The sequence below is a fragment of the Pyrgilauda ruficollis genome, unplaced genomic scaffold (genome assembly GCF_017590135.1).
Source record: "Pyrgilauda ruficollis isolate IOZ18807 unplaced genomic scaffold, ASM1759013v1 scaffold19, whole genome shotgun sequence".
Taxonomy (NCBI): domain Eukaryota; kingdom Metazoa; phylum Chordata; class Aves; order Passeriformes; family Passeridae; genus Pyrgilauda; species Pyrgilauda ruficollis.
The window spans coordinates 194,658-219,925 of record NW_024518095.1 but is presented as its reverse complement, the minus strand read 5'-3'; the positions used below and the strand labels follow the sequence as shown (position 1 = coordinate 219,925).

The window sequence follows — 25,268 nt, the reverse complement described above, 5'->3', positions numbered from 1 at the left end:
AGCCTTGTCTCCCTCTGCTTCCTTTATAGATGGTTCAAAGCAAAATCCGGTTTTACCACTTTGAACGATGTGCCCTGAAGGAGCCATTCTTTCACCATTTGTTGGGTTGAAAACTCCCACTGGTTCCTCAAGTCCAGACAAAGGGTGTGAACACCTTTCCAGTGTCTGAAGCAATCATTGACATACCTTCAATTTAGCATTCACAGGCAGTTTTTAGCAAACCTCTTCTGTATGAGGTATGATAGAATTAAGTGTCAGTGTTATTTATTAACAATCTGATGTACCCAAAAGAAATTTTCTTCAGTTTAAAAGACTGTCATGTGTGCCACCAAATCCCAGCAAAAGGACCAGAAATATTTAGTGAATGTTGAGAATGTTCTTTCATTTCTAGTGAAACTCTCCTAGTTTGGAGAGTGAATGACAGGTAAGCAGTTACTGAAATAATTACTTGATAATTACCAAGTACCTGAAAGTAAGTGGTTTGATAATTTCATTCCAGTTCACAGAGGACAAATATAAAAACCAAACCATTGTGATCAGATTTTTATTGACCTTACACATGTAGCTACTGCTGCTGTGCTGTAACCTGCAAGAGTTCTGTGTACAATCCTCTGGCTTATGAATTTGGAGCCAAATTTGCATAAGCACACAGTCAAATTATGACCCTAGAAAGACTCCTGGACTTAATTACCACCATGTTACTCAAGGTTCATGACAACATATCCCTGCTGATGTCAGGGTCCCTCTGTGTGAAACCTGAAAGATAGGGTGATGAATCAACTTTCATAAGTGCTATAGTTCCCTAAAAAATATACAATATGTTTACGTCAGATTTGTACATGCAAGGAAGTGAAAACTCTTTTAAAACAGCTTTTAGGCTCTCTGATGTTATGAAGTATTCTAGGTGTGGTCCCTCTCTGTTCTGACCCTTTCTAAAGCAGAATTTCACTCTCCTGCCTCCACACACTAGAAAGAGAAGCATGAGTAGTCAGTGGGCTGCTCCCAAGGCTGAGCAAACGTAGGCTGGAGGGGCAGTGCTCCCTGTCATCAATATTATTGTCTTTATTATAGAGTCTGCAAGCAGCTTTCACTTTTCACTATCTCTGATTTTTAATTTTTCCCCACCCCAATATCACATAGAAACCCAGCCACGATTCAGGCCTTATTATACCTAACCTGTCAAAAAAAACCCTGCCAGTCAAATTGCTATTAATTGATTTAATTGCATTAATTTTGTTATATCAGTGTAACCCAAACAAAACAGATGCACTGTGCTGGAATAACATGTGTTTGTTCTAGTACAATTTTATACTTATGTAGTATTCCTTTTCTATGAATAGGGATTAAAATAAGGTTTATCTACAACATAATGATAATCATCTTTATGTAAAGTTTTTTAAGCTCAAGCAGTGACAAAGTGATTACTTAATTGCTCAAGATGCTGATAATGCAGCAATTGGCATAGGTTTGATGTGCACAGTGATGGTTCAAGTATTGACTAAATGGCAAGTCTTTGCATGGATTTACACAACACTGGCTTGTTATTAATAACCTTGTATGTGAACACCTTTTTTTGGGAACAACTGTAATTTTCTCTGCAGTAAGAATTTTCACACAATAGGTGCTTAAAAATTGCTACCATCCTCTTTCACATCCTATTTATTATGAATAATCTTTTGCCTGAGAAGTCATGAATGCCAGAACATTTATACCATACATTGAAATATATAACTTCCACAAAGCTATCAGCATATATAATTTTCAATATCATAATCATACTATGAACATTTCCTTTGTACAATGCTACAAAAAATGCCAATTTTAAGATAATAAGAGACCAAACACTAGCTAGAGTGTGATACTTGATGTAAAAAGATACAATTATATTGCCCATCCCTTCTGTCTCAAATATGTGTTTACTTTAGCTCAGCTGAATTAAAACAGGGCAAATAATTGGTCTGGAACAACTGTACTAGACAAAGTCAAAATTTAAGAGTGTTCAAAATGATGCTTCATTCATCCCTTTTCTTTCCCAGAAACATTTTTAGAAAGACTGCTAATACTGATGCCATCAATTTTGTCATTCAAACTTTCTAGATCATGTGCCATACAAATATTTTGCAAAGACAGATGAGTTTTCTGGGTTCACATGAATACCACAAAATATCTGAGTATGGAATTCTCGACTTTTTCAGTTTATCAAAGTCCCCCTGAATCTCTTCAGTATCTGACTATTACACACACCTCTTACATGTGCTTTCCAGCACTGCTGCTAAATAATGCCTTCCATCACTGTTTCAGTTGCAGAGATGACATGGGATGGCTTGATGCCATGCCAGTGGTCGCCTCTGGTGTTCTTATTTGAGGATGGAACAAGGATGCAAGGAAAATAGTCTTTCTTTCTTTTTCAGGATTATTGAAGAATAAGACCCACACTTGCACAGATTCATGGCCGCTGTGAGTTACACCACGACCCATGCACCTGAACTTTTGAATGTACCATCCAAATCACATTTCAGCTCCCAAAATAAGGGTTAGTTAGAGCTCAGGGGAAAGAGGCCCAATGCTGCTGGGAAAACATGATAATTTTTAGGCATGGTCATTTGGCTGATGACCTTGAAGCAGAAGGTCTAAAACACAACAGCAAGAAAGATTACTCTTCTGTTAGGGATAACATTTATGGCTTGCAGTTGCATTTTCTCCTCCTGATTAGAAACGGTCCTCTCCAAGAATGGTTCCTGAGGGATAACAACATATCTCGGCCCTTTGTAACCATCAGTGGAAGTTCTGCTTCCCGCAGTTGGTATGGAGAAAGTAGGCTGTGACAGTGAAAGGTCAAGAGAAAGCAATAGTTTCAAAATAATTACTTTCCAAAAGTGGGGAAATAATGTTTGTTTACACAGTAGAAAGAGTGTGCTGTGGAAAAGAGCACAAGGAGACAGGTTTCTCCACTGCTTCCCGTCAAGAGATTTCTACATAATGTCAGGTTCAAGCACAAGTGGGACACCTCACATAATTCTGTAATTTTAAATATCCACTTCTGGACTACTGGTGCAAAGCACTCTTTATAGTCAATGGAAAGAAATAGTCCCCATAAGTGAAAGAATTATATTCCTGTTTTAGCATCAGATCAATCACCTTCAGCATGAACTTGTTTCTCCTGCTGAGAGCTGGGTCTGGGCTCCTAGTTCATGTAGATGTCTAACTAAATGCAAATGAACCCAGGCCAGCTGTCTGTGTGTGGCATGCCTTACCCTCAGATGTGCAATCCATACATTTTATTCATAATTTATTGCATGAGAAGCATAAAGAGATAAGGAAGAAAGAAATTTCAAAAGAGAAAGAAAGAGAAAAGTGAGACAAATACAGAAAGAGAACCATAAGGTGAGGAAAATGGCAATAGTGGAAGCTGGATGTGAATGCAGAAGGAATTCAGGATAAATGGCCAGACACAAGTAAATCGTACAAGGGTTTCCAATTGCTGACACACAGCATTCCTAGAGAGAGAGAAGAAACCGTGAATTTTGCAAAAGTGTTAGTTCTTTTGTATAAATGCTACATCCCAATTAACAGGTCTTAAATTGCTTCCCTAATGTGTCGAGTACTTTACCTACGTTTTCCTTCTCTATCCCAGTATTTCTAGCTGAAATTTGTCTTGACAACTTTGCCTTCAGAATCAGAAAGTTTCTCTGTTGTCCACTTGCTTAATTTTTAAACACGCCTTGTCTTCACACACTTCAGTAAAACTCCCTTTAGGCATATTTTGTTCTCGAAATCCCATCATTTCTTGGCAATGCATCCGTAATAGCTTTGGCCACTGAGATGCTGAGCGGTATAATTTCATTGTCTGCTTGACAATAATTCTGCTCTCTACCTGTGTCTAACTGCTGTCTTTGTTATGTTCTTAGGACATGTGCTCTTTGTTCTGTTTGCACAGCATCCTGCAAAATGGCATCCTAGTCTGTGACTGGACTCTGGTGCACTCTGATCACAGAGGTGTAAACACCCGTGTCCTGTCTGAGGTTGCTACGATGCATGGGAACCACGCTGTACTTGCAAGCTTTTAAGTGCAAAAGTAGCACTCTGCACACAGGGACAAGGTAACACCTGGTTTTGTATTGGTACCCATCGCGTGCTTTCTTGGCCTCAGGCCAACGGGATGCTTTAGAGCAAGACTTCTAAGCAGAAGTTCGTATTCAGTTCATTCCCGTTAGTTTCTTACTGTAAATCACGGCCTGGAGCAATTTCTGCGGGAAGAAGCACAAGGCAGTCTAGACGCTAACGCGAGCAACCTTGGCCGATAACAAGGGCGGCTTCAAGGGAAGAGCCTGCAGGCCGGCTGCAGTCGCTCACGCTGCCGGTCTGCCCGTTCTGCCCAGCACCGCCTCCCCGCCGGGGCCACCCCCCGGGCCGGCACCGCCCCCGCTCCGCCCGCCGCCCCCAGCAGCCCCCGCGTTGCCCGGGGGCGCCCCGGGGGCGGCGGGCGCGTCGCGGCCGGTGCTGCCCCTGGCGCGCGTGTGTCTCCGCAGGCCGAAGCGGCAGCCGAAACCCTCCTCGGACGAGGGGTACTGGGACTGCAGCGTCTGCACCTTCCGCAACAGCGCCGAGGCCTTCAAGTGCTTGATGTGCGACGTGAGGAAGGGCACCTCCACACGGTGGGTCGCCGGCGGAGGGGGAGCGGGGGCGGCGGGGGAGCGGCCGTCCGGCCGTGACAGGAATTGGGCCCGGGGGAGCCGCGGTGCATCCCCAGGGTGTGAGGGAGGGCGGCCGGGACAGGAATCGGCTCTCGTTTATCAGGGGAGGGGGCGGGAACACATAGCCTCCCCCGGCCCGGGGCTCTTCGGTGAACCTGACCCAGCGCTGCGCCGGCGTGTGTAGAAACAGAAAGAGTAAATACCAGGAAGGGCATAATTGCCTGCACAGGGTAACCCTGGAGAGATTGTGCACGAAAAAGAACTGTCCCCTAGGGTGTGCCTGCTGAGACACTCATCCTTTTAATTTTTTTTTTAAATTAATTTTTTTTCTATGAGTTTAACTTTGCCTCATACATAACCCCTTTGTTTGATTGTTATTTGTAGTATTAGCATTTTTTTGATTCGCTTTTCATCACAGAGCATCACCATGTAGGTATCCGAGGGCTATAGGGGGTGGATTATAACTCTTCAGCGTTTAGGGAGAAATTGTTAGCTGAAATGTGCTTTATGGAATTGTCTCCCTGTGTAACCGTGACTTGCCAGGAGGACCTTTTCTCTATATGCCAGTCACAAAGCTTGCGGTGGATTAACTGGTTCCTGTGCCTGCTGGTGGCCTGAACATGTGTGCTTGGGGAATGGAGGCTTTTTACAAACGAACTTGAGTGCACTTGTAGCCATGCATGCTAATAGCAGAGAACGTTGCTCAGGAACCCTTTCTTACCTAACTACCTGTGGGTTAATCCCGTCAGCGAGAGAAGTTTGAATGGCAATCAAGTTGCAATCCCTATCAAAAGCCGCAATTACATTGTAGATATTGGTCAAAGCAGCGCTGAGTAGGACTTGCAATAAATGTTACATGTTTGATATTGTAAGTGCAAGGTTGGTTTCAATTACTTGACAAAAATGATTATTCTTTAGTTCTGGATCTAGTTTCCCTGACTTCTGAAAACCAGAATAAATATTGGAAGGACTTATCATAACTTCAGTTGTGAATATTAGTTGCATGTTTTGGTTTGTTTGGGGTTTTTTTTTTTTTGGGTTTTTTTTTTTTTTTTTAACAAAGGAAATCAGTAAGGTAAATGTGACAAGATGGAATTGCATCTGTCACATCTATTATGGTTTCCAGTTATAACAATGGCATTATATTTATATCACAGAGAGATGTCTACAGATCGGTATTGTTCAGCAAAATAAGACTGATGAATTAATACAAAGTCTTTAAAAACATAATGAAAAAAGCCTCTTTAACATCCAGGCAGTTTGATAAGAAAAGTCAGTTTAAAATTATGTTTTATTGCTTTGGAAACTCAGCAGGATAAAAGCATTGAAACTGAACAAACAAACAAAAAATGGAGCTCCTGAGAAACCAATATTTTCATTGTCTTCTAGTTTCCCTACTTGAATATTTCATCTTTTAAATAATTTTGCAACAAAATGTCTTTTTTCTTTCTTTGGTTTCCACTTTCTCCCTGACAATGACCTGGTATGCAAACTGTAGTTGATAGGTTGATTTTTTTTTTTTTCTCTATTTAAACTCTGTAACAATGTGTCCCTTAGTAGGTTTATGGGACTCTTTTTTCCCCCCAAGGTTTAGATGGGTTGCATCCTCATATGACTGCAAAATCCAGGTTTTTCACATGATATGAGGTAGATAAAAGTTGAAGTTTTAGGCCAGGCAGCTGCTGTCTCCAGTTCTGATATATGATTTGAGCCAGTAAGTAGACCTTTGTATCCATGAAGAGAATCATTAGGGTGCCAAAGAAGCACAAAAGGCCAGCTGGGTGGTTGGGGTTTTTTTGTGGTTTTTTTTTTTTTTTTTTTTTTGGTGGGCTTTTTTTTCTTTTTTCCTGTGGACTTGGAGTCCAAGTGACCAAATTATTACCTTGGTAAAGCATTTGTTGGTGTTGCCTATAGGACAAAATGGTTTTCATCAGCATGGGGCAGGATAACAATACTACCATGTTTTGATGGCACTGAGAATACATTATTTATTTATTTTAGTCTTCCATTTTGAAGCTTGATGTTAGATTAAGGTGATGCATCAGCGTGGTTGTTGCTGTGCAATCATTCTTACTTAGAAGTCTGTGGGTTTTTTTACTGATTAAAGCTTTGTCTATAAGACATTGTAAAGTGCTAATTTTTTTTTTTAATTCAGAGCAATCTCTTTCTTTGTGTTGAAATATGTAATACCTGATTCTGCATGTTAAACTTCATTAAATGTGACCAGATTTGCAGGTGGAAAAACAGGCAATTGTATTGAAGCTACAATTTTTTTTTAATACTTATTGTGCACATTTACCTTTACAGAAATATTTTCAGGTATGAGTAGGGTTTGTGGACATTTTCACTGTTGAATTATTTCTCCTCTCTGAAAGAGTTATCTTTCATGCCAGAGGCTAGAAGTGGGTTATATCCTTTAGTAATTGATAGAATTATTAAGATTAGTGCAAATTTTTACAATTTCCTTATTATATTTTATTTCTAGACTGAATTTTCAAAGCAGATTAGATCATGGAGTTAAATTTACTTTTTGTCTATGGCAGTATTGCATTGAAAGGTTAAACTGGGCTGTCCTTGGAGGGGAATGTCCCAAGGGAAATCCTGGATGCTGCAGGAAGTGGTGTAACTGATTCCCACCTGGTACTAAAGCAGTGCCCCAGCATGGTGCCAGTTAGATGTGCCACAAGTCAGATGTAAAACTAAGATCCTATCTGCCAGATGGATATCCCTCTACCTTTTACTCTACAACTATTGCCAGACATTAGTTTGGTAATGTCACTGAGAATCTAAACTCTCCATGTACATATGGCTTTAGTATTTACTTTCTAACCTAAGTTGTTCTGTTTTATTGCTTGGGTACTGAGAAATTACTATGTTCCTTTTGATAGGAGACTACACTGAGTATAGTAATTTTCTACATGTGGCCTTTAAGACATTTTGAAATCTTTCTAGATGAAAGATGTTATATAAATGTAAGGAACATAGGCCTGTAATAAGTACTCCTTTCTTGAACAAATCTCCTGCTGAAGTTCATTAGAAGCACAAGTAAGGAATACTGAATAGAACCCTAATGTACTGTACTGCAGAGGGATCTAGTAGTGACTTCTATATTTAGATTGCCTAATAGTTTCCATTATAAAGAAATTGTATGACCTTTTTGAGAAGGTTTGTTGTTTGCAAAAGCCATTGTAGTTTGACAAGATGAAAAGTCTTTAGGCTAAATAAGTGGTCTGATTGCCTTGCCCCATGAAATTGTTTAAGTTTTGCTGAGACTAAATAATTTGAAAATCTTCATTCACCCTCTGTCACTCATGCTGTTCAGAAAAATCTCTGCTAGAGCACTGAAAAAGCCCAGACTGGAACTGTGTAAAAGCAACAGAGGCGATGATGGTATGCTGAAAACACAGAATTATATGCCTCCTGGGGAGGTTATAATGGGGTTGCTGAATTTGGGTTGGCTCTCACAATTACTGCTTTGTCAAAAGACAGTTGCCTCCACTGGCAAACTACCATTTCTTCTTCTGTTTTTCATGGCACTCTCTGAATCAGGAGTGTACCAATACTGGTTGACCTCCAAGAATTGGGCTGGATCCTTGGACAGACCTTATAGCAGCAAGTATTTGCTCCCAGTTTATTTGTCCTTCATTAGATGTTTGGATTTTGCTTTCCTTGCCAGATAACACCATTAGTCACTGTAATTTAGATGTGTTGTAAAGATGAAGATTAAGAGTTTGTGTTGCTGGGAAGAAGTACACAAGAGGATTGGCATTCCCTCTAAAGGAGTGCATGTTTCCTACTCTCTGCTGCCTTCTAGGAGGCTGCACTACTGCCCTGTTATCACCTCTCTGCTTCAACTTCCTCAGAAGTGTTATTCAGTTAGCAATAGCATCCTGATTTAAAATTATCTGTCACTTTGCTTTCCTTCTTGTGTTTTTTATGCATGTGGTCTGATCTCTAGTTGCAGGATACTATTCTTTTTTCCATGCTGTTACAAACCACTTCTCCTTTCAGTGTGAATGATGAGTATCCAGAGCAGTGTACTGAGAGCTGCAGGAGGAACTGCAAATACTGGCTTTTTAAACTTTGAAGGGCTTGTAATGATATTCTACTGTGTAAACAAAGCAGAAGAAGGATGTGGGGACATGTGATCAGTTTCTCCTTTTTTGTCTTGATAACGTTCTGTGGTTTTTAAATTAGGGAAAAGGGCCATAAGTGTGGCCCTTTAAGGATAAAGGATGTTTTCACTAATAGTGAAAACTCTCTTGGCTAGTAGTAGGGGAAGATTTGTTATACAGGTGTGTATTTTATGATTGTTATGATTTTATTTTATTTTTTAGAACTACTTTCATTACTTGCTTTGAATTAAAAAAAAAACCCTTAATCTTGTCAATGAATCTGAGTCTTAGTGCCTGCTGTTCAAGCTCTTTTTTTTTTTTTTTTTGACTGGGGGAAAGGGAGAATAAGATGAGACAGGTACAAATGACTTCTGTGAAGTTTTGTGTGGTTTTCCTTTTTTTTTTTTTTTAATTTGGATTTGGGGTGGTTTTTAAGAGGTTTCTATTTGGTACACATATTGAGTGAGCTCTTATATGCAATATCCTTTATAGAATAAAGGATAAAGTCCCTGAAATTTGTAGCCAGAATTAGAAAGTCATGTTTAGTAAGGATGAATTTTTGTGGATTTGGGATCTATACCTCTTAATGTCTTTTACTGTTGAAGCAGAGATAATATATAACCAGCCAAATGGGGGCATGGCTTCTGCATTCTGTGATCTATTGATCTTCATTACTGAATCGTTCCTTTTCTCTCAGGCTAAGGTATGAAAAGCCAAATTTACTCCCACCAGACACCTAAGAGTGTGAGATATAAGGAACTGGGATAGAATCTTTGTATATTTCCTTGGTATTTCGTCAGTGTTCCCTTGACTGTGCCTGGGAGTTTGGCCCTCTAATGTATTTTATAATCACATCTGGTGATCTCCTAAATATGAGATACAGGTCTCTGCTTGGAACTGCCGTGAGTTTGTTTTGTGCTTTGAGACTCATAAATAAAATGTTTAATTTTTTAACTTGGATATCAAGGTCATTTTTCTTCAGAAAACATGTGCAATGTGTTTAGTCATGTACCATCTGGATGTTTATAAGCACAAATCAGTTACATTTAATCAAATCTGGTATTTGTATTTCTGTTGAAATGCAGTACTGCTGAGGACTTGTCTTATAGAGTTGGTACTTGTATATCTGGTTTAACATGTCTGTTTCACAACAGCTTGTTAAGGACTCTTCTGCCTTCCAGAATGCAGCCTCTGTGTGTGCACATGCGCGTGCGTGTCAGGGGGAAGGTTGGGAAGGAGAAAAAGAGGAAGAGCTGCCTGTCATGCTGATTTTACAAATGCGTGACTGAATCAAGCTCAACAGACTCAAGAGCTGTTCATTGCTTGTGGTAGTTTAGAGAAGGAAATATTTGTAGGAATGAAGTGAGTGGAAAAGTTATACAGAGCTTGGTAAAATATGGGTTGTATATTACAAGTTTTATGGTTTAGTGTTAATATTAAAGTATGAAGAGGAGCAAGAATACGTAGTTCTCTTTTGCTCAGTTGATAGCCATGGAGTTATCCAGTCATTCTGGACTTCCAGTTTTATTTTTAAAAAGAGTTTTTAAAAATAACCTTTGAAGTTGTTTAGGAATTTATTTAGGATTTTTTTTTCCCTTGAAAAATATAGAGAAACTTCAGAATTCTGCACACATCATTTTCAATGTTATAAAACAATGAATTATTTTTTATTGATTGGGTGGCTCTGTTAGATGCTCCTCATGGGTGGAGCTTGTATGGACAACAGAGAATACAATAGGCAGCCAACCAAAAGAAAATCAAGTCTGTATTTTAGAAAGGAGTAGGGAGAGTATTGTTGACTTTTTTTTGAGGTTAAATCTAATGTTAAATCTTTGTAGTTTTGAACCTGACAGGTATTTTAATTTGTTGCTCTAAGAAGCTCATAAAAATTGTAATCTACTTGATCCACTACAGTCCGGTATCCTTTTGTATCTTGTTGTTACTTTAGTCGTCCTTTTTTTCATGTCATTGTGGGGCCTGCTGTGCTGTGTGCTGTCTTTTTTGGAATTCATAATTTTCATTTTGAGTCACCTTCATGCAGGATTGTCAGATAGTTCTCACCACCTCTCAGCTTGATTCTTGTTCTATTCCTTACACCTTTGTCCAAATTATAATAAAAAATATTAAATAGTATCCCTGTAGAACCTTACTATAAATGCTACCCCACAGATACATGTAAGTATATCTGCAGCTGGTTGTTGGGAACTATTAAGCAAGCAGACTCAAATTTTGGACTTCATTCTGCACACCTGTGTCCTCATCGTAGTTTAGCTTAAGTGGGAGAATAGATTTTTGACTGTGTTGCAAGTCAAGACTGGCAACGTGTATTTCTTTTTTCCTAGTCAGCAGGGCTACTAGTCTATTAAAGAAAGAAATTAGATTGTCAAGCCAATTGGCTTTATTCTTTAATGCTCCCAGTTCTTACATAATTTTTCTAGTATCTTTTTGAAATTGAATTAGATTCAAGTTTTTATTTGTCCATCTTATGATTTTTTTCCTTTTCTTTTCTTCTGCAGTACTTGATGACTTCTTTCACCTTTTCTGTATTCCTGTATTCTCTAAACATCTTTTTCTGAGGGTGAATTTCATTAATAACATTCAGCAGTCTGTTTCTTTTACTCTAGCTTGAACTCATACTCCCTTGTTTAATTTGGTTATATGGAATTAAACTTTTGTGTGGGTAACTGAAGCAAAGAAGACTTTATGCCATCCGGTATTTGTTTTCTTTCCATGATTGAGTACTTTCCTTTGGGGCATAAGTGGTGTGTGTTTTGATACATGTAGCTCTGCTTGCTGGTTTTTGTTTTGGTTTTTTTGGGTTTTTTTTTGGTGGAAATGTCATCTTTGCTTTTAGTGCCACCAGTGGTATTCTGTGCATCTTTTACAGGGAAAATGGTCTGTCCTAGACTAAAAGCTACTAGGATTTGAATAAACACCTAAAATAAGATGAGGTATTTTAAAAGAGAAGATTAGCTGGCAAAAAGAAAGCTCTTGTATCACTTGTAACGTGATGAGAATTTGCATTTTCTGCCCCAAACTTTTTATCCAATTTTTCCTTGATTGCCGTGACAGCCCACTATGCCTGTTCCTGTTTAAAACTTGATAGAAATATCTGTACTTTTCATCTTGAAAGTCAGGTTAGAATGAACAGTATGCTTTGCAGAACATCCTCAGAGTATCAAATGATGTCTTTTCTTGGCTCATACAGTCAGCGACAAGATACTTTTGAAGTAGGCGAGTTAGAACAAAATACTAAGTGTTCAATTTTTACACTTTCACGCAGTGGCTTATCCTGGTTTAAGTAGGACAGAGATCCTGAGGATTGTCTGTTCTCTGAAGTGCATTCCACGGGTATGTGGTATGCTGATGTAGAGCAGGCTTGAACTTGGAGAGTTCAGCTGCAGAATGTTGTTGGGAGGCCTTTGACTGGCAAACTTTCCATCAAAAGTCAAATTGAAGACTAGAAGATATGACCTTGACGTGTGCTACAAGTTTTTTCTTGTTTTCTTAGGAACTGAGGGGTGGAGAGGAAACAAGCAATTGAAAATTTTCCTATTCTAACTTACTGAAGATTTGGAACCTATCTTTAAACTTTTCCAAAATGCTTGGCTATACTTTCACTGTACCATATAGCTCTTATGACAGTGCCTAGTAGAAAAAAAATTGTGTGAATGAGTAGGGGTTTGAAAATTCACTATGAAAATAGAGTTCCCAACTCTAAAAGCTGAAAAAAGTTGGTTTGGCACATGCTGTGAAAGGAAAGTTATTTGTTATGGCTAGCATTGAAATCTGTGATTAGGGTCATGCACTAGAAATTCTGTAATTGAATAAGAAGGATAAAAGAGAATGTGACAACTCATTCTGTGGCATCTTTTTAGATTAATATACATCTAAATGGAAAACATTATGGAGACTTGATTTCTGTAGGGAGCATGTTTAGCCTTTTCCTCTACTTAATGTAGAGGAAATTTACCTCTTCTAAATCTACCTCCAAAAATCTTTGGGGGCTGGCTGTGAATGGAAGAAGTTTCTAGATTGCTGCCAGCTTCTGGGAAGATGACACCTGCAGTGCAGAACAAATACAGTAGGTCAGAAGCAAGCTCCTTCCAGTTTGATCACAAAACTAGCTGTATCAAATATTGGCCCTGTTCAGTACAACGACTATGCTGCTGCATCAGTGTGATCCTCATATTTTGCATGTCTTTTTGCATAGGTGCAAAGTTTCACAGTTTCTGCAGGAAAGGGACAGAGGAGCAGTGTGAAGGATCCTTTGTGGGATTGGCATTTGGAAGAGGTCACTTCCCCATGCATCCCAAGGATCTAGGAGTCTAGGAGACTGTAACCCCTCCTTTTTCTGTAGACTCTTAAATACTGCCTCCTCAGAGAATATTGTTAGAGGACATTGAGCTTCCTGACCCGTGCTCATATTTCACTCATTATCATCAAGGAAACATAAATTAGTTGATACCAATATGTATCTCAGGCAGGGTATTTTCAGTATTGCTGTCACACTGAGCGTTGTTGCGCCACAGCTTGTGGCATACGGGGAAGAATTCAAACAACAATATGCAAGTGGTTGGAGCCTTTTAAGTGGTTGTTGGAGAAGTAACATTTGATGGCTGCTTTGAAAACTATCCATGCAGATGAACTTTGTCTTTCTAAAGGTCCTGATACAGACAGTTCTTAGAGCAGGCTGTTGTGCACTGTACCAGTTGTCTTTAGGAGACTTGCTGGCCTCATCTGTTAAATGTCATCTGGAAAATAGGGCATTCCCTTTAAGGGAATGATTAAATAGGGACACTGCCTCAAGGGGTAGTTTTCTGCACATTTCTACAGTGACTGATAAAACCATATGGGTCATGTGAGTCTATTCTAATTGAATCAGCTTCTTTTGAAAGATGGAATTGCTAGAAATGCGCTGAATGGATGAATTCCAAGTAAATGATTCATACTGTAAAACAGGAATATGAAAGCACAAATCAGAACTGTCTGAAAGTTAGAATTCAGATATACATAGGATGTGTAGAAATTGCATTGCTACTCTGCTAAATGCAGATGGATCTATATAATGTTTTTTCATACAGACCACTATCTCCGTTGTTTGCACTGTCATAATTATTCACTTGCATTATTTGCAGAGGAAGTGAATGGCCTGTTAACACTCTAGCATAGGACAGAAGTAATGGTAATGAGAAAAAATAATTTTGGATAGCAAAGTGTTGAAGATGCATTTAATCATGAACTGCTTCAATGTAGCAATAAAGACTAGTTTCTCACAAGATGGCTTTGTGTGGTGATTAGTGAGGTCATATTCATGTGACACAGCAGGCTAAATGTAGTTTAATCTGATAGTTTTTATTCTATGAATAGCTTAATAGAGTACTGATGACTGAGGGAGAGTGAGCTGATCTGTGACAGAACCTAAAGACTGCTGCTCCTGGTAGTGATTTAATTTAATTGCTAGCAACTTATACTTACATTACAAGAACTTGGCAAAAGGAAATATTTTTTACTTTTCACAGGACTTAAAACTGTTAAAAATCAGGAGAGGCATCACAACATGAGTTGCTTGCTTCTGTGTAGAATACAGTTTGCAAGATCTAACTGGCCACAGAATTTGCAATGCTACTTAGTATACCCAGTGTCCCTGATGATTTCCTGTTCGCTTTAAATAATATCACTGATGTGCTTAATAGTCACTGATGTGAGCCTTTTTTATTAGGAGGTAAGTTGTGGCTTACTGGAACTTGATCTCAAAAACCAGCAATAGTAATGGAACAAAGGTTTGTGCTGGATTTATAGTGAAGTTGAAAAAGCAACTTCCTTTGTTATGGAATATTGTTTGGCAGAACCTAAAAGCTCTTGTACAAGGTGCTGCAGAAAGAGACTGTGGACTAGATAAATGTAATTTTAAAAAGCAAATTTTTACTTTTGTATCAAATTTTTTTGCTTATCTATCAAATGTAGAAGAAAAAGTTAAGTTAGTTGAAAAATTGCCTGATAGAAGAAAATAAAGTCTGAAATGCTGTAGCTACTAATCTGCAAATATATGGAAGGATATATGACAAGCTGTTGTGCGTTAAGTGTGTACAAATGCTTAACAATTCTCTAATTATTTGGGAATTAGTGTTTTATATTTGACAAAAATAGTCCCTCTACTATTGAAGTTTAAAAAACATTGAATGCTTTTAAGTGTTTACTGTCAAACTAACACTGGAAAGCTTCATTGTCTTGAAGCACAAAGAAAGATCAGTAAAAAAGGTAGGGAATTTTTTGCTTGGTTTCTGTGCAGCCAGATTGCCTATACTGACACCTTAATGGTACAGATTTAATCATAAACTGGAATGAACGGCCTAAAATGTAACAGTTAAACTTCTGCCTTCTTACTTGGAAGTTTAATAAGGCTCTGCCACTCTCCCTGTGTCGAATTGGTTGTTGATTGCCAGCATTTTTACTTTAGGACAGCTACCGAAGGGCCTGAATAAATGTATGCATGTCTTGGTTGTAGTTATTTTTTTCTGTTTTATAAAGAATTCAGGTAACAATTTCTTGACTCCTAGGACATTCTTTTGCATTTTAAGCCGTGGTAAGATTATGATGTGAAATTTAATTTGGACCTGCTTATTTTACTTAACATTGACAATACCATTTCAATGTCTATACAAATGTAGGCCTCAGCCTTCCAGCATTTTTTGTGAATTCCTAGTCTTGAAAAGAAGAGCAGTCTCTTTGAAGTTAAGCTCTTCAGAGGCAGAGGTTAGCTCAAAGCAGGGAAGTCAGATACCTGTGTATATGCTTAATTTTTAGGTGAATGTTTAGGTGAAGTTGCTTACATTTTTTATCCTTAAAACCAGTTACTTTGGGAGGAAAAAGAGACTCTGGAAGAGACATAGATACAAAAATCGCTAGTGTCAGTGTACCTGTTTTGCAGAAAGACTTTTTCACTCTGATAAAGAGTGAAAATGTGCCTGAGGAATTGGAAATGTTAATTGCTTGCTTGACATAGTAACTTGTTATCAATATATGGGGGTGGGAGAATGGAGGTAACCTTCAAAAAAACCTAGCTAATGGGTGAGAGGAAAGTTTATTGACTTCTTCTTAGTAAGGTTTACTTCAAGGGGACGTGTTACTTGTTGCAGGAACTGAATTTGAAGTATCTTTTGTTCTAGATGGCTCCAGAGCCATCTAGACGTTCTGCCATCTAAATCTACATCATTGATCCATCATGGAAAGTCACATTCCTAAGCTGCTGGTTGCAAACTGTTCTATGATATGCTGAGTGAAAAGCTGTCTAAGCTCTATTACAAAGTTAGAGTTAGATTTTTGTGTAATTATTGTCTTTTTGAAAATGCACAGGGAGCTTCATACTCAATTATTGCTGCAATACTCAACTATAGATGTGCCCTGTAAAAGTTACTGAAATAAATGCTGTAATAATTGCTGAAAACATTCATATCTATGTGAATGTGTTCTAATATATTACAGGAGTATTCATACCTTAGAAAATCTTCTACTCAAAACCACTTCTTCACATCCTTCAATTTGTTTAAAAAGCTGCTTACTGTAAAATCATGTCTCTTTCTATTTGTCTCCCTGTATATATCTGCTTGCTTTCAAGATTAGGAACAACCTTTTATTTTTAAATTAATAATTGCTCTAGTTACTGTGTTAAGAGGTATTTGAGAATGTGGACCTTAGAGAAACGAGGATGTACTGGAGGAGTTTTTAGTAGAGACTAGCTAGAATATGATGAGGAAGTAGAAAGTATGTGAAGATAAGCTTTTCTTGACATTCCAGTAATGACTGGAAAAATGGAGATTAGAGTATTACTGTGGATATCAGATTTCTATTAGCCTCTTGAGACATTAATATTTAGGATAGATGTGAGTGGAAAATGATCTTCAAATAAATTATAAGATATTTAAAGTCTGTACATTTGTATTGCAAGATGACCCAGTGTAGTAATGAAAGAACAGAGTAGAATTTGAATGATTCAACTTTGTTCTCAACAAGATTTTAATGTCCTTAACTGTATTCTGTTTAGACTTTAAAAACACATGTATGAAACAAACATCAGCAAATCAGGATTTTTATCAGGGTTTGGAATGTTTACAAGACCTTTCTGAAATCATTGCTAGATGAGGGAGTAGCAGAAGCTGGTGAAGGAAGAATACTAGTATAAGAATAATGCTGGAATTCCATTTAAAAAAAATATTAGCTGAGTCAGTTAGAAATAAAGGAGCAGATAGAAAGGAGATAGACAAATCTGCAGGGCATGAATGAGAGAGGGATACAATCATCTCTTCTATTTACACAAGGTTGCTTTTTAAACAATTGTCCTTCATAAGTAGTAAATGAAGAGGAAGGTGGGATTCAGGAACTCTTGATTAGTTGGAGGAGCTGACTGACTTTCTCTGAAGCCCAGTGAGTAGTTCTAGGTATTTTTTTGTACAAGTTGGTTGACCTTGTTCTTTTATGCTTTGCACAAAGATACTGAATTGGGAATGCCTGATTTTGATTTTAGAGTTTCTATTATGTTAGTCAGAACTGTGACTAAGTGTGAACTAAGAGTGTTCTAGGTTTAATTCATAATGTGTCAGCATCCCCTGTGCTTACAATGCAGTTTTTGGAATGATCTCCAAGACTTTCCCAAGGAGGCACTATAGAAAAAGTCATATGTGTAAACTCTAATGGCAAAAGCATTTCTTTTTTGTACTGATTGTATTTGTTAGCAGTCAGCTTCATGAGTTTGACCAAAGATGACATATATAAATAAATTTACTACTTGTGAGACCTCTTGACTATAGCAATTTTGCTAATTTCTGTAAAACCCTGGAGAGTAAAATTCAGGGTGCTAATTGACTAGACTACAGGTTTCCAAAGAATAAGTCCTGTCATGCCATGCTGGTGGGACAGAAAGAAAATGATGTTCAGAAGCATGCTGAATTCACTGCTTGAGCCCCGTGCAGTGACGGCCTAAAAGCAGCAAGAAGTTGAGTAGAAGATGTGGAAACTTGCATTAGCTTGGAAGCATTTATTCTGTCCTCTTGAATCACCTGAAAGGGAAGAAAACTATGTTTAAAGACTTTTCATTTTTGAGGAAAGGAACCTAAGACCAATGGCAAGACAAAATCAGGTTTCTGTTCCAGATATTTCTAACTTCTGTTTCTTAAGAAATAAATTTGCTGTCTTGAACAAAAAGTCCATGTCTCCTTGCAGGGAAGATAAGTGTAGAAAATGGTACTGCTTAAGGATTAGGAGTGTCTTTATAAGACCTCTTTAAGTTTCTGAAGCCAGATTTGGTTTGGTGGTAGGGTTTTTTTTTCCTAAGAAGTGGAGAAAAAGATGACATTCATTTGCAATGTTGGAATTTTGAAATGTATGTGATACCATGTAGGGATTCTACATTAAAAAAAAACAATAAAAAATATGAAGAAATACCACAGGCTTTGTTTTTCTTGGGAGCTTTTCTTTTTCAGGGAAGGAAAACATGGTAGGAGATAGAATATTGCTGATCAGTCTTGAACTGTTCTGATGAATAGACAATTCCAGGTATATAGTAGTTACCCGTTCTGTTTGATAGTATCATCATGAACATAGAGGTCTTTTCCAACCTAAATGATTCTGTGATATTACCTCTCCTATTGAATCCTGCTGTCATCCAAAAGGTAACTGATTAGTATTTGGAAGAGAAATTTGAGTCCATGAATCCAGAATAAGTCAATATCATCTTGGGCAGCTAGGAGCTGCCAATAACATCCTTCTGTAGGAACAGTGTTTCACGGACAATTTCTTCCTGATTTTTAAGATAGGACAAGTTTAATAGGAAACCAGGAAGTAAGAGGAATTTGTAATTAAAATTGTATCAGATTTTTGATAGCTAAGTAAAACTGGATTAGATTATTCTCTAGTTATTGGAGGAAAAGTTTGGCAAGTAAGTTGACCAGAGCCCAGACTTAAGCATCAGGCCTAATGTGCTGTTTTAAGTTTTTAGATAAGTTGCATGTGTTCCTAGCTTTAGAAAACAGATAATTTGCTACTTGAGGCAGGATAAGCCTCTGGCAAGAGCTATTGGCCTGAATTGAAGCCAGGAGGTGGTTGGACTTGAGGAAAGGGAAGGAAAGGATCACGTTAAAATGGGAGTTTTGTTCCATTTTAAGCAGAATGGAAGGATATTCTGGATCCAGGTTTTCTGTTGAAGCATGTCTTTCAGCTTCATTGAATGCTGAGGTGACAGCATTTCCTTAATCTAGACCTATTGTGTTTAAATTGGGAAATTTTAATTTGAATATTTCTGCAGTAGTAAAATATACAAAACAGGAGCTAGAGCTTCAGGAAGGAGTGTGCCTTGGAGTAAGTTTCCCATTCTTCAGGATGTCTGAAGCCTCTAAACTGCACATTATAGATGACAATACACTTTCCTCAACAGGTTGGAAAAAGCACTTGGATTTAATTATAGCATCTAGATTTCTGTATAGAAAAATATAGGTTATGTTCTGACATCTGTGGATAATGGCAGGATATGGTTCTGTGTGGACCACTTCAAGTCCAGGATGTCTCCCACCAAATCCAAGTGAATGTGTTGGCTGCTCTGTTAGACTGTTGATGTCTCTGTGCTTTCAGCAGTCTCACTTGCTTGGCAGCACTGTGTGCTACTTGGCAGTGTTATTTGGCTGCCTCTGGCCATTCAGGATATGTGGCACCAAATGGACAAATCAACTCCCAACTTTTCATGCAGGGGTACCTCATGCTAACACAAAACTCTCTTGAGATGTAGGTAGATTTGGGGTTGATTCATGGAAAAACTATCACAGTTGGCCCCCATCATGCTCCTTGTTTCCAGACTGTGGCAGATCAATCCTAAAGCTGATTGACAGATAAGTAGTTCAGGTCTGTCAGAATTGGAGCTTACACTCTGAGTAGTGCAGAAGAGTGGACTTGTAACGGCTGCAGAAGCAGAATTGTGCAGATGTAGTTGTGCTCTATATAAATTAAATTCAGCTAAACACCAAGATGCTTCAGCATTAAGCCAGTTTGGTTATCTGCATGTTTGATGCACAACTCAGGCAACTGAGAGTTTACTGTACTTCTGGTGTCTCTGTTGGTCATCAGTATTGTATAGATATTTTTTGTTTGTTTTGGTTCTCAAAATGGATCTGCTTTGCTATAATGAGACCAAGTTAGTCATTGTATTAAATTAGTCAAAATGAATACTAGGTGAGGGAAATCAAGGAAGCATGTGTGAGGTGTTGAAAATTATTTATGCGCAGGAAGGTATTGTGTTGAGCTCTGCATCATGGAAAGGACTCAGGGCAACAGTTCCAGATATCATGTGGTCTTACTGAGTATTTTTCATCTCTACGCATGTAAATTTCTGTGCTATAAAGATTTTTTTAAAGAATGTCAGCAATGAAGACCAATTCATCCTTCACAGTATTAAATATGTTCTTCCTTTGAGAGTGTCAGTACCGAATGAGTTTCTGCACACAAATGCTATAGCAAAGACAAGTTTCTGCAGCCTCTATAAATATACTTTCTAAATCAGCAGCTAGATTAAACCTGGTAAGATAAAATGTAATTAAATCCTGCAACAAGAAGACTGGAGTTAAAATTGACATCCTTGTTTTTGAGCATTTATGGGAATTTAAGGGAAGACAAAAAATTCATCCTCATATGTTTGTCTTAATGACTTTTGGCTGTTAAAGGACCAAAAATATTAGTTTTCCTAATTTATTAAAGGAGACTATGAAGTGCCTATCAAGCAGGACTTTGAAAACAGCACTGGAATTAGATAATGTAAAAAACTGTAATGGATGAGATTGGAATACAAGTGTAGGTAGAAGTATGACATCAACTTAGAAGAAAGACAACACTGTCTAAAAAGGAAAACTAGGTAGAGAAGGGGAGTGCAATATTCAGAGATGTGACGTTTACTGGTGGAAGCTCAGTAAATCAGTTTCTTGATATGGCTACAGTGCTTAAACCATAAAGTTCACCTCTGGAAAGGATTGCAAGCGCTTATCTTCTGTAATAGTGTATGCCTTTCTTAGTATTTTCCTTTGAATGACTAAAATGGAATTTCCAGGCAAAATACAAAGCTTTTAGGGACTGGCTAAATAATAGGTATTGTTTTTATGAACATTTCTGCTTGTAGTTCTGGATTGTTCAGTCGTGGTGGTCCAATGATAGAGGCAAAAATGCTTGTAATCTTAATGCAGAAGATTATAGAGCTTCTTTCTAAACACCAGTTAGTTCAGGTGCTTTTGAATATTCTTACATAGCAAATTACCATAAATATAAACAAAAGTTAACATCATATCTGCTTAATCTGTAGCAGCGTATTGCAATGAGTCTTTAACTGGCTTCGAAAATGAGTAATTTAAAATGTTGTATTTTGGCAAATCATCAAAATCAATTTCCTGTTACAGGGATAGTTTCTCTTAGTTTTATATTCTCTGAAATAACCTTTTCTCTATGAATTTATTCATGCTTGAATGACATGACTCAGCTACCACTAAGCAGAAACAATTCTATCAGGTTCAAGTTTCGTGAGTGTAGTAGAATTATCTCCTTACATCTGCATGGCTTGTGAAGTGCTTGGTTGCAGTTCATTAGCTCCTTTTGAGTACCTGGGGAAAAAAATTGAGCACTTGAAAGGGATTCCTAGTGTTGAGAGATTAATTACTTTTTTTCTCGATGTTTTCATATAGGAGCATTGAATGCTTCATTTAATAAATCAGAACATGAGAAAGCAGATAATAAAATTCAGAACAGAGATGTGACTGATAGCTATAGAAAAAATTGACAACAAAACATATGGCTGTTTAATGGAAGGAATCTCTTGTCACAGCAAAGCCACATAGAAGAACCTCTTGATTAATTTTTAGTGCATCTTCCAAAATATGATTTCTCTGTGTTCTTTTTTGTCTTTACTGACTTCTGCTCCTTGATGCAAGGATTTTTTTTCAGTCACATTCCTCATATGGTAGGAAAAAAGTTCTAAGACTCGGACTTAGAACTAAGTTTAATTTCTCATCTGGACTGTAACAGAAATTATCTAGTTTGCCCTCAGGAACTGAAATGGCTATAAATTCAGATCTTGCTTGGCTAAGATTGTTTATTCCTCTCTCTACCCCTTTGTAACAAGTTTTCATAATCATGGTGTTTTCTGCACCCCTGGGAAACAATTCATTGTGTGTCAAGTTCACTAGTGTCTTGTTCATAAGTCACATGTCCAATCATTCTCCCAGGTCATTGTGTAGTAATGATGGGATTGTCACTTGACTGTCATGACAAACTGTATCCCTATCTCCTGGAGCAATTTTCAATGCAGGACAAATCATCAGTTTTCTTTATATATCACAACTGTTTTCTACCTGAAATTATAAGCTTGTGCATCAATTACACCTTGGTGGTTCTTGCTCTGTTATGAACTACTGTGACAAAAGGTTGAAAAAATTCTGAGACAAGTTTTCTTAAAAATGTCTTATGTCCTCTGTTAACCTGCACATTCGTAGTCTATTGAGACCATTTGAGTTCACTGTGGGCTCACTACAGTGTGTGCTTTGCAAGGTTCTAGTGCTATAAGCTGGGTGGTTTTCACTAAAGGGATTTGTTCCTTTTTTTCCTCCCTCTGTGAGTCAACGTAGGCTCAGTTCATGAGTGGGTAAGGGATAGTCTAGTTTTTATCCCAAAGTTCTGTTGTGTTGAAAATTTATTAATAGTCTTTATTTTAATTTATTTTAATTCATTAAGAACTTACTGTGAAGACTCATGAAATCTCAGCTGATTTATATTAACTCTCTTTCCTGCACTTTGAGTTCTTGTAATTTGGCTTTCAGTCTGTAACTTGAACTATTGCAATCATTACTGAAAATATAACTTGTTAATGGGAACTGCCTTCATTTCCTGCACTTGTTATTTTTCTCATCTCTTCACCCAAGCAAGAAGTGCCAGTAGTGTGATCCTGTGAGTTGGGATATCTAAGTATGCATGTGAGCTGATAGCTTCTGTTGCTTTGATAACAGTTTTGTATTTTCAGAGTATCACAGTGCATATAATTTGTGCTTTTTCTATTTTAAAAGACCTAACATCACAATCCAACTAACAAAACCCAAGAGCTTGGCAGGGTAAGCATTTTTTTGGAGAAGAAATTTATATCTTCAAAGTGTTAATAACAGAAACTTTTTTATATATCATGACTTGAAATTTCTTAATTCTGAAACTGCAGGACAAGTAAATACACTTGCAATGGAATGAGTAAAATGTTTCATTTCAAGCTAGGATCATTGTATTCCAATACAAAACAGAATAAAAAATTAATCCACTTCAAAATAATATTTTGGAAAATGTAAAAATAATAAACTGTTGAAATTCTTTTTCCTGCTGTTGCTCTTTTCACACTGGTTTTTAGTTTGGATCAAAACTTGGAAATTAAACCTGCACTGTGTATACTGATGGAATATGGTCTTATGTTTCTGTTGCCAGCTTCCAAAGTATATGTGTTCTGACAGCCATATCCTACATATTAATCAGCAGTGTATTTTTTTCCAGTGAACAACATGATAAAAATTATACACAACAGGATTTATTATTGCTCCAATAAATTTGTTTGAGCTGAAAACACTTGAATTTTATTCTATAAGGCCAAGAACGGTTTTAGCTCTGATACCTCAAAGGTCAGCTTTTTCCTTTTGTGATAAGGATTGTCTACTTCTGTATTGGAATAGATTCAAACCAGACTATTCCAACATTTGAAGGGGCTGGGAGTGGATGGTAATGTAATTTCTGGAAGAATTGTCTTTTGAAGCTCACTCTGAGCTCTCTGTCTGGATATGACAACTGTGAGAAGAGGGTTTATTGCAAATATGGTCTCTAAATGCTGTAAAATAAAGAAAAGGGAATTTCATTTGTTGATAATGCAAGTGAAACAAAAGGCTATAATGGGTTTAAATTTTATATGCTGTCTTAATGAATTATTAGCAGCAAGATATGTTTAAATAATATTTCTTTTTACAGTGATGGTTAGTGTTAATAACTGAAGCGTAGACAGTTTGAGACTTGAAAAGTCTAAGCATTATGCATGTCTATATATATGTGCACACAGGAAACCTCGACCTGTCTCACAGCTGGTTGCACAACAGGTTCCTCAGCAATTTGTGCCCCCTACACAATCAAAGAAAGAGAAAAAAGACAAAGTAGAAAAGGAAAAAAGTGAAAAGGAAACAACAAGCAAAAAGAACAGTCATAAGAAAACCAGGTAAAAAATTTAGAAACTTTTGCGGTATTTATAAAATGTCATTTACGAACAAAAATAAGAAAGTGTTCTTTGATTTTACTGCTTTCTAAGTGCTATGGCAAACAGTTAAGTTATATATTGGTGTGAAGTTTTATTCGTTTAGGCTGTCTATAAAATACGAAGACCTGCAGTGTGTACTTGTGGCCAGAAGATGGAGATCAGCTGAACAGAGAAAGGAAGACTTTTTAAGGGTTATTTAGTATATTGTTTTAAGGGTGTATAGAAGTATTTTTCATACCATACAAAACTGTTGATAGGCAAATTGATGATATTAATCTCTGGAAAAAAAGAGGGTATGAGAGGGAATAGTTTTCATGCAAAATAGTAGCGGGAGGGGAGACTATCAGTACCAGACTACAGATGAGTAGGGAAAATAACGTAGTTATTGATAGCCTTGTAGAACTCTTCAGCTTTGAAGGCCTGAACTAGGGCATAAATTAATCTGACAGGATAAGGTATGTCAATTACCTAGTGACAGAACTTTCTATGCCACATCTGGGATGCTGAAGGACTCTTAGAAGTGAAAACATGAAATATTGCAGTACAGACAAGCAGTTGTAAAAGCCTTGATCTTGCTGTAAGGAAGGAGGGTGCAAACTGCTAAACAAAAGCAGCAGGTTTAACCCCTAATTCATCAAAATCTAAAATGTGGAACTATTGATTTTTTTTTTTTTTTTGGAAGCACTCCAAAATAGCCCAGCCAAGAAATATCCTTTGGGATTAGTTAGGCAGAGAAGTACCAGATGCTTCTGTTGTGCCTGAAATAGGATCATTAGGATCAGAACAAGGGAGAGACTGAGAATCAGTAGAGAGTAGTCATTAGGAGAGTCATGATTAGGATTAAGGACACAGAGGTGTTGTTTCCTTTCCCTTTTTCTTTTTTAAATACTCAAATTTGCAAGCTTACCTCATGCAGCCAAAGTACTTCAGTTATGAAGCATTTGATGTTAGCATAGTGAGCTTTAGTTAAGCCAATTATAAATTGAAATATTAATGGGTAAATTGCAATAATACAGTAAAAATGCAAAAAGTGAGATAGGGAAAGATTAAGGAAATTAGAAAAATAACTAAAATAAAATCTTGGATTGAAATACCAGTATGACCTTGCATTAAGAATTGACTTTTTTTAATGCTTCAAACAGTTAATTTTTTCCAAGAATT

At 37.4% G+C, this 25,268-nt stretch overlaps 1 protein-coding gene across 4 annotated transcripts in view; it reads left to right on the top strand.

Moving 5' to 3' along the window:
• The first annotated feature begins 4,487 nt into the window (after nt 1-4,487).
• YAF2 (YY1 associated factor 2) overlaps nt 4,488-25,268 on the top strand; it is a 31,082-nt gene continuing 10,301 nt past the window's right edge. For all 4 annotated transcript variants that reach the window (XR_005954938.1, XR_005954937.1, XM_041465529.1 and 1 more), the window contains exons 1-2: nt 4,488-4,655; nt 23,916-24,068. Coding sequence is in view for 2 of the 4 variants with exons in the window: in XM_041465529.1 (XP_041321463.1) it covers nt 4,624-4,655; nt 23,916-24,068 (185 nt within the window). In the remaining 2 variants the exon portion in view is untranslated. The remainder of the gene's footprint in view (nt 4,656-23,915; nt 24,069-25,268) is intronic.